The sequence below is a fragment of the Coffea arabica genome, chromosome 4c (genome assembly GCF_036785885.1).
Source record: "Coffea arabica cultivar ET-39 chromosome 4c, Coffea Arabica ET-39 HiFi, whole genome shotgun sequence".
NCBI classification, from domain to species: domain Eukaryota; kingdom Viridiplantae; phylum Streptophyta; class Magnoliopsida; order Gentianales; family Rubiaceae; genus Coffea; species Coffea arabica.
Window position 1 is genome coordinate 27,038,857 of NC_092316.1, and position 9,697 is coordinate 27,048,553.

Consider the following 9,697-nt stretch of genomic DNA (forward strand, 5'->3'; position numbering starts at 1 on the left):
CAGTTCAGCTTAGAACTTACAACATGCACAAACATTTAATACTTAAACATGTAAGAAATACGTGGTAATTTTGTATGAACATGTAATTTATGGCAATCACATAATTAAGTAGTCAGGTAATCAAGTAAACAAGTAATCAAGTCAATTAATAAACAGTGAACGGTAAATGGTAAATAACCAAACGGTAAATAATCTCGATTAACGATAAGATTTATCATTTTGGTAGGTCGAATGAGATAAAGTACACACTCGCCTTAAAACAGTGGTAAAGTTCATAAAAGCAATTATCGGTAACATTTAATAATTAAACACATAATTACCATGGAGTAAACATATCATAAAATTATTCGAATCACGTTTTCCTATACGAAACACTCACCAACCAAAATAAAGTGAGTAAAGAAAGTCGTCAATGATCCACTTCGGAACTCTCTTCGAGACCTTCTTGATCGCCTGAAGAAAAGTGACCAATAATCACCCTCACAATTTCACAACTTCCTTATCAAACAAGAAAGAATGCATACTTGCTTTAGAATTCAAGTCACTGTCTTCATAAACTAGTTTTCCATATGGATTGGCCTATTATTCAAAAACTATTTTTCCAAATACAAAGTTACAGTAACACACAAATAAAAATAATTTCAAAAACATATAATTTACACAATATCTTAAAAACAATTCACAAATATACAAAAAAAAAATTAATTCTACAATATTTTCTTCTTCCACCTAGTGCTGCCACCCGCGTTTAATCTATGCAGGGCCAAAATTCCTCTAGAAACTGACAAGCATCCAGGACAACGGTAAATTTTATTTGATGAACTTTAGAATTGAAGATCATATGGATGTTAGAGTCAAACATCATCATGAAGTACAGTGTCCTGAAGTTGCTGAAAGTATTTATCTTAGCAGGTATATATCCAAGGCAAATCAACTGATACAAGAGACGTGATTATCAGAACTACAAAACTGAAAAATGTGGCAACAAAACAATGGAAGTGTCTCTAAAAGCTTCTTCAGCTCTAATCTAAAGCAATAAAGGTTTTAGCTGAATCTTTTGCAACTTCAACGAAGATACGAGGCATTGTACCACTACCATTGCAGCGAAGACACAAATTTTCCAAATTGGAAACAAAATGAAGTACATAATTTGTTTAGTCATTAGCATAACAATAGAAAAATGCAAGTTTTAGCAGCATGAATATTTATTTCTTTAACCCCATGACATGATTTAATAAACATAAACTTCAATCTGAGACGTGAATTAAAATATACTTTCTAGATGGAGGTTTACACGGTCACTCTCAACTCTTGAAGGTTTGGAGAAGAAGAAAAAAAGCTTAGAAATTGTCCATTATCCAGGGAACCATAAACAAACTTAGAAACTAAATGGCAAAACTTGGGTAAACCCAATTTTCAAAGATCCAATATGTCTGATTGTGTCACACCAGCTCACCAAATGGTGTGACACAATCAGGTCTATTGGATCTTTAAAATTCGGGTCTATCTAAGCGTGAGTCATTTTAATATATTCAAACTACAATCTACAGGTACAACCTAACTGCTTATATTAAAATCCAATAGACTTTTTAATTTTTTCTATGAGAATCAAGATAGTGGTCAATATTGAAATCTCAAGTTCTAACCAAAGGTCCTAATTCTAAGTTAGTTTTTATTCTACCAAAACATAGTGAGTGTTCATCCATCAAAGTATGGATTAGATTTAGTTTATGGGTTTGCTCTCGACTGATTTTGATTTTGTAAAAACTAATTTTGTAAAATTGCTCTTCGAAAATAATATTTTGCAAAATAATTCATGTGTTCTTGTTTACTATTTAAAAAGAAATTTTAATGGATGCACAGTTGTTCTCAAAAAAAGTTAAAGATGGCCAAATTACCCTTATATTGTTCTCAAAAAAAGTTAAAGATGACCAAATTACCCTTACATGCTACATAATGAATTTTTGTGCTAGTTAAATAATTTTTTATTTAATTAATTACTTTTCTTTTGAAATTACATGTTGAATGCGAAAACGAAGGGAAACATAAGCGAATGTAGGAGTGGGATGAGAATAAGAGGAAGTTAGAGAGAGGCGTGTGACATAGAAAGTTATCTAGTCGCTAGGTAGGTTAGTAATTATGCTGGGATTTGAGAGGTATTTTCATCTGCATGAAAAAGGAAGGGTAGAAACAAAATCCAAAAGCGCACCAAGACATGCTTCTGATTTTTAGTCTTTTTTTTGGTTCAAAAATCTAAAATCAAGTTTCAAAATCAATTAAGAGCACAATAAAATAGCTTTTCAAAAATTAAAATCTAAAATAGGATTTCTAAAATCAGTTGCAAATAACGGCTAAGTTTATTATGTGTTGTATTGATCTAGATTGGGAGGAAGAAAAAAAAGGAAAAAGGAGTATAATTGTAATGTTTTCGATTGTTGTCGGTTGTTTAACTGGAAAAAGTTTGAAAAGACCAACCAATAATAGGATTGTACAAGGGTTGTACTTCATTTGCACAATATTATGCAAGTTCTTAGGTGGTCGATTTGTTACTTTATTTGTAAAATTAGCATGGTTTTGTGTCTGAAAATAAATTCAATAAAAGATCGTATCTTGTATTATAAAGTTGTAATCACACATTTTCATTAAAAATGTTCAGGGATTTTTTTTCCCACAGAAATTTGCAACTCCACAATTGCTAATTAATTTATCCAACCAGCAAATAACATTGACAAATATCATTCATCCATCAAGTGAAAAATATGTTTAGTCTGACTTTATGATGAGTTGCATTAATCCATATCAGAAAGGGAAAAAAAATTATAAAAGGGATATATCTGTTCCGTTCTCGAAATTTTAAAGAATCCCCAAAATGTTGCAATTGAACTACAACCAGGCTCTAGTCCACAGCAGCAGCAGTGCAAGGAGCGCCTGAAACAGCTCATTTTACGGTCCAATCCATTTGTTTAACAGGGATCCACTGCTCTTTTATAGGTACACAATAGCTCTCCTTTATAGATGCAAACTTGATGCAGATGACATGACCAGTCATTACTCTAGAAAATGGTCCAAATCTTTATGCCCAAAGGCGATTTGGGCACCATGACTGCGAATAAACTCTGCCCTCGGTTCTGAACATGCAAAAAGATCAAAACGGCAGCAAATTTCATCTCACTGCTGACCGAAGTAGAATATTATTACTCATTGCAATGGCTACTGAGATACACACATAATTGGATTAAAAAATTGGGGGTCTCCTGTCATCATGAATGCACATCCATTCAGGTTAACAGATACAAGCTCACAGATAAACTAAGTTGAAAATTAATTCTCAAGTTCTTTTCGTACAAGCCACAGAACAGGCATTTGCACATCTCTGTACGCTGACTGCATTTCTGTTAGCTGCACCAGTGTAACTGAGGTATTTCCCAGGCCAAATTGCATATCAGCTGGGATTGTTAGCATATACAGATTATTTTAATCTGATGTAATGAGCCATCATGAAACTGGACAACGTTTCAGCTGGACAAAATTGTTAGGAAATGTTTCTCATCCATTATTCTAAGACACCTCCTGAAAGGAAGAAGCATTTTTGTCTATTGACAGGCTTGCAACTTCTTTCAATTTGTCATCATTCACGCCATCATTAAAATGCTCCCTGAGAAACTCTACGGCCATGAAAGTCAGAGCAGAAGCGGGAACATACCACATGATTCTGGGAATGCTACCTCTGAAGATTCCCCTAATACCTTCAGTTGACCATGTCTTCTGGATCACGTCCAACCAGCCATTATACCTGCAAGCATACAAATATTGAAAACACGGCCTCAGTATCATCTTATTAGTAGTATTTATCAGTATTCATCTTATTAGTAGTATTTATAAGGATCATCTTATATCTGAAGATTCCCAGGTAGTACAAAGAATAGCTAGTGGTAATTCGGGTTGAAGGCATACAATAATTGAGCAACATCAGGAGTAAAAGGGACTTTAACATTTCAAGAAAACTGAAATTGGAAGATGTCATTGCACATTCAAACAATCAACTCTATTGACTTTATGACATGGTAACATTATATTCTCCCAGTCTCAGAGGGTAAAATAAATGACAAAGTTTGACCACCTTTAGCTTTTTCATTTATGCGTTCATCTTTCACTATTCCAAATTCTGCAAAATTTTAATATGACATTAAAAATGTCACGGGTGTTGCTAAGCTATTTTACCCTCAGAAAAGATGGTAATCTTCTCTGTTTCCAGCCAAAAAGGATATACCACCAGGAAAAATGTCTATCTCCCTCATGAGATACTAAAAAAGATCTATTCTTTGCAGTCATTTTGGTAGATTCCAAGTTTCTAAACAACAGTTGAAGTAGCAACATAAAGAAAATTCCAAAACAGAATACCTCAAGGTTGTTCCTTGTACTTGAAGCCTTGTTTTAACTACATCCAGTGGAGTAGTAAGATATGCACTTAAACCTGTAAAGCATAAGCAACAAGGTAACATCCTACCCCCAGCCAACCCTCACCATAAGGATAACGAATGAGGTAAAAGGATACAACAGAAGATAGATACATACCACCAGCCAATCCTCCCAATAAAAGCCCCTCAATAGAGCTGTTCGGACAGCGATTTGAATCAGGAAACAATCTTTGCCTCCCATACTCTGTCACGTTTTTGAAGGCCTCATAAAAAGTGACCTGTGGATTGTGAAACATAAAATTTATACAACAGAAGGGTCACCAGAAAATGAAGGAATGTAGTTAATCAAATGAATGAAATTGATTCACTCAAGAAATTCATTTACAATATGTAGATGCAGTTACCAGGGGGACTAGTAGTAGAACTGTTACAGGGATTACCATGGTGATATTTCTTTTCTTATAGTGGTGTTTTTCATCAAAGGGAAAACTGCGCTAAAAACATGACATACTAAGCAAATTGAGACAACCATCATTACACAGTACACAAAAAATAAATAAACAAATAAACTGCTAAGCACTAAGAGTTGCTTCATCAGAAAAAACACTCTGCTCAGGTAAAATAAGGTCTACTACCTCAGCAAGAATTCAAACAGCATTTCTGAAAATGACCAGAGTTAACCTAAATGCCATGTTTGACCAAGCAAAATGCTCAAGAACATGACCTGCAGAGTAAGTAACGCGAGCAAATTTGCTTTCTGAACTTTTAAATCTTTGCCAATAAAAATGCTAGGTCATGCATGATCGCAGTAAGTCCTGCCAACACGGCTACTCTAGTGCAAAATGAAGTCGGACAAAGGTGCGGCAGGGTGAAGTGAAGAGTCCAGATAATATTCCCTTTGAGATCCTTTTTACATAGAAAGAAATAAAACCCTTCCAAGAAGACATCACTTTGGGACTGCAAGTATGATGTAGTGCACTAAATTCAAGAAAAAGGAAGAATAATCAAAAGTTCATGGTTGGATATGGATCCACAGCGTTATTTAATTAGACAACATGTTAGTTTTAGAAGACAGGAAAAAAGAAATACTGGAAAACAAAGAATCCTAAGTATTCTAGCTTTTTCATCTTAAAGTTAAGCGTATAGGCCTTTGCAAGGGAACATAGCATAGGCAGGACAGGAGGCTGGGGTCATTTAGTGTAAAGAAATATCAGAGAACCAGAAAAACAATGAGAAAAACCAATAGATCATCACTATGTATACCATCAGACCAGCAAATGGCACATCCCTTGCAAGTGTAGACCAGTACCTGGAAAATATAAAACAAACAAAAACATTGAGAGAGAGACAAAAAGGCAGAGATCGAATGAAGAAAAAACATTGTCCAAATGAAGTAAAGAACTCTTATAGATGGATCCATAGCCAATTGAACAAGATAATTCCACTCAAAGTTGTTAAGTAGAACACATGAAGAATTAAGAAACATAAAACAACGTTTTACAGCATTGCAGTAAATGCGATGGCATCCAATAATCAACTTCTTGAAACACAAGTACTGTTATTATTGTTGAACTAGAACAAAAAAAAAAATCAAGTATTGAAAATTTTAAAATCTTCATACAAGTTTTGTTCAAGTATTCAACATTACAGGAGATGATATTCATATTGGCCACGAGACAAATGGTTTAAACATATTCAGGAGTATTAGTATGCTCATCCCACTACTTAACTGCTGCGTTAATTACATAATGAAGCATTTGACACTAGGTAAGCTAATCAAATTCTACAGCACATACCCTGCATATAACCCCTTCAGCCCTTGTTCCTTCCATATTGAACAGCCAGCTTGATATAGTCCAGAATAGTAACCATACATAGGGTTGCCATGCTTCATGTGTGCACTACCTTTCATCACCACAGAACTCCAGTATTTCTTTGATCCTTGGACCTGCATGCGTTGCTTCATCACTTCGCATGGCACATACACGAAAGAGCCAAGCGTATCCCCTGAAAAGCGTTAATTGAACAAGGGGAACTAGTTTAACTAACGTGCTTTACATCATTGAAACAACGAAACAGGACTCTAGCCACTAAATAACTAAATCATTAAGAATTATACCAATAGCTCCGGCAATAAAATGTGCCCAGTGGCCACCAAGATTGGGATGCGATGTTTCTATCCACTTCTTGGTGGACTCTATAACTCCAAAGTATGTAGCTCCAGTAGCAAGAGATCCAGTGACCCCTGGTGTAATTCCTCGGTAAAACCCTGTCCACAAATTATGTCAACGGTGCAACAAAAAGGAGAAACTTCACCAGTATGTACCAAAAACATCATTTCAGTGAGCACACAATGAATATAGATCGATAAACAAAGCAAAAAAAGTGAGTCAATAAACAAACAAAAAATTTCAATTACCAGTTAAACCATCAGTTGCCCAAACAGTTCGGACCATCTGCAATATGCTCTTTTGGTTCTGAAAGTCGTATAAAAGCTTATTTAACCAAAAAAAAAGGCAATAAAATCATGTAATTAAAAAAATTCTCAGCAAGAAGCACTAAAAAAAAGGCAATGAAGATTGTCACCGACCAAAAAAAAAAGTGGAAAAAACATGCCGTAAATTTCAGTAGTAATAGTACCCGGCAACCTCTGAGAACGGCTTGGCTTTGAATCCGGGTCTTGATGGTATCAACCGGATGCAGCATTCCTTCCCCAAATGCACCAGCTATTGCCCCCCATAAAAATTCCCTCCACACTGCACCCATTCAATTAGAAACAAGAAAAAAGCAGAAAAAATTAACTCAGGTAACGGTTTGAATATTGAACAACCGTGGAGAAATTCTGAGTTTAAGGAAAAATCTTAGGATAAAATTCCACACTAATAAAGCTTAAAATCACATGCAATGCACAGAAACCCTACAAAATTAAAGATGAGAATGGGGGTTTTACCGAAGAAATGATTTTGAGTAGAAGCGGAGGTTTTAGTTGTTGAAAGAGTAAATGGTTGATTACTTGAGGATGGATTCGGGTCCACCATGGCTGGAGCTGAGAGAACTGGGAACTGGGAAGCAGAATAACAAAGGAGTTTTTACTGTTTATGAATTAGCAGGGCTCCTTATGTCGGACTCGGAATTTTGGGGTTTTAGGTGACGCTAGAATTAAAGGACGTAGCGGCTTGAAACCGCGTCAAGTGGGTTGGATTAATTTAGAGATGGCAAAACCAGCGGATGAGTCAGATTTGCTTGGTTTGATATGGACCAAGTAAGTTTACCTAATCTTATTCATATTAGTTTTGAAACTAATTTAAACCGAATCACATTGGAATGGGTTTAAGTTCATCTGTTTAATATCTAAATCTATTTTTTTTATATAACTTTAATTTTTAATTTATTCAATTTCTTTTGGCCTTATTGTAAATTTATATCTTTCTGAATTTTTTTTTTCAATTTTTTATTTGTATTGTGTGTGTATATAATTTTTTTATCTTCAATGTTGCTAAATTTTAGTTGAGGAAAAAATAAGCCCTATAAAAACTTAAAAATACTTATGATTATAAAGAAGGGGCTCCAAAAGTATTTTGTAGAATTGATTTTCAAGTTAAATTACACACGTAATAATTCCCAACTTTTTGAATTTGGTGCTTCACGCACAAATGACAGAACTTTGCCAGAGGCCTAAAAGTAAACCATCCATTACTTTCCTTCAGAATCAGAATGCCTCAAAGATTTTTGCTTTCTTTTCCGCTCAATGTCTGCTCTCTCTTTTTTTTTTTTTTTTTTGCCTGACGAAGGAGGTATCCGGGCCATCGGGTAAACCGGACCCGACTAATCCTCCACCGGCTCGAGAGGAGAGGCCCTATCCCTCGAACACAATAATCATGGGACTCGAACCCTTGCGATAATGGACAACGACTGTCGTAGGAGGCGCGTCGTGACCAATCGAGCTACTATGAGGGGCTCTCCATGTCTGCTCTCTCACCAATAGCTATTTCAATGGACATCACTCCTCCATCAGAGGAGGAGTAGGACCACATGAAAAGAAGTAAAAAAAAAAAAAAGGATTAAGAATGATGGCAACATGAAAGATCCCAATGCAAATGATAAACAATATCAAGTTGGAGTAGCAGAAAGTGGGTGGAACGTACCCGTTAGCTCTATGAATGCAACAAACTGGGAAAGCAGAGGAAATAGAGAAAATGCTAAGACATTCAAAGATGTTATTTTAGGCTCTAAACTAGCAGCTCCTCAACTGGTTTATTTTGAATTAGATGATGAAAATCTCTCAGATGAGGATCTGTTTGGTGAAGAGGATGAAGAAGGTGGCTCTGACGAGGATACGAAGCAAACAAGCAATGAAGAGGATGACGATCCTCTCTACCCAAACGTTGTGTTGCCATCAAAACTTGTGAAGGATCTTCGAAAGGATTGGAAAAACAATCCACGGTAAAACCACAAGGAAGATCTATTAGTCATGACTTATTGAAGACAAAAACGAGAAGCATGTGGGATCTTCAGGGAGATTGAGATTATGATTATGATAGGTATTGAAAATAATTACTTTTTGTTCAAATTTGATTCGGCAGCTGATAGGCACAAAGTTCTTACAGAAGGGCCATGGATTATATCATGAACCACTACTTCACCGCCTATAAAATGGACACCAGACTTCAAACCGTCAATGGTGAAGGAGTCCAAAACTTCAGTTTGGATAAAGGATATCGAAGCTTCCTATAGAATATTATAAGTCAAAGCCTTTATTCATGATTGTTGAGAAAAATCGGAAGGCCAATTGAGATGGATTTCAACACTGCAACAACAATGAAAGGCAAATCTGCATGCATATGTATTGAAATAGATCTTAGTAAGCCACTTATCCCTCGCTTCAAACTAAGGAAACATGTTCACTCAGTTGAATACGAATATTTTTCATCAATTTGCTTTGATTGCGGGAGAGTTGGCCACAAATTAGAGTCCTGCAGCCAAGCCTCAATGGCTATGACTTCGAAGAAGACAACTATTGCAACAGCAAAAACATCAACAATAAAAACTTGTAATGTTGAAATAGTTTTGGATCAACAAAATCTTACCGGAAATAGTCACCTCTTTGGTCCATGGATAATAGTAAATAGGAGAGGACTAGAGGTGCAAACAAATTGAACTTAACCAAGTAGGTCACGAGTTTACTCGATTAACGCTTAAGCTCGAACTCGCATTGATTGAGTTTGAACTAAAGTTCGAGCAATTCGAAATACTTGACGAGTCAAGTTCGAACTTAATAT

General features: G+C 35.6%; 1 protein-coding gene across 1 annotated transcript; it reads right to left on the minus strand.

Annotated features, from left to right (window-relative positions):
• Positions 1-3,207: 3,207 nt before the first annotated feature.
• LOC113738609 (uncharacterized) lies at positions 3,208-7,589 on the minus strand. Its single transcript, XM_027265852.2, has 9 exons — positions 7,369-7,589; positions 7,059-7,174; positions 6,838-6,895; positions 6,538-6,687; positions 6,215-6,425; positions 5,682-5,727; positions 4,576-4,696; positions 4,402-4,474; positions 3,208-3,793 (listed from the first exon to the last, which is right to left on the minus strand). The coding sequence occupies exons 1-9, from the start codon at positions 7,454-7,456 to the stop codon at positions 3,559-3,561; spliced, it is 1,098 nt and encodes a 365-aa protein (XP_027121653.1). The 5' UTR covers positions 7,457-7,589; the 3' UTR covers positions 3,208-3,558.
• Between the last annotated feature and the right edge of the window lie 2,108 nt (positions 7,590-9,697).

What these genes read in the sequence shown, in the direction of transcription:
- LOC113738609 (XM_027265852.2), bottom strand. Translation starts at nt 7,456, where the DNA reads ATGGTGGACCCGAATCCATCCTCAAGTAATCAACCATTTACTCTTTCA. An exon ending in TACTCAAAATCATTTCTTCG is followed by an intron (nt 7,175 to 7,368) that starts GTAAAACCCCCA and finishes GAATGGGTGCAG; the next exon opens with TGTGGAGGGAATTTTTATGG. An exon ending in CCGTTCTCAGAGGTTGCCGG is followed by an intron (nt 6,896 to 7,058) that starts GTACTATTACTA and finishes TACGACTTTCAG; the next exon opens with AACCAAAAGAGCATATTGCA.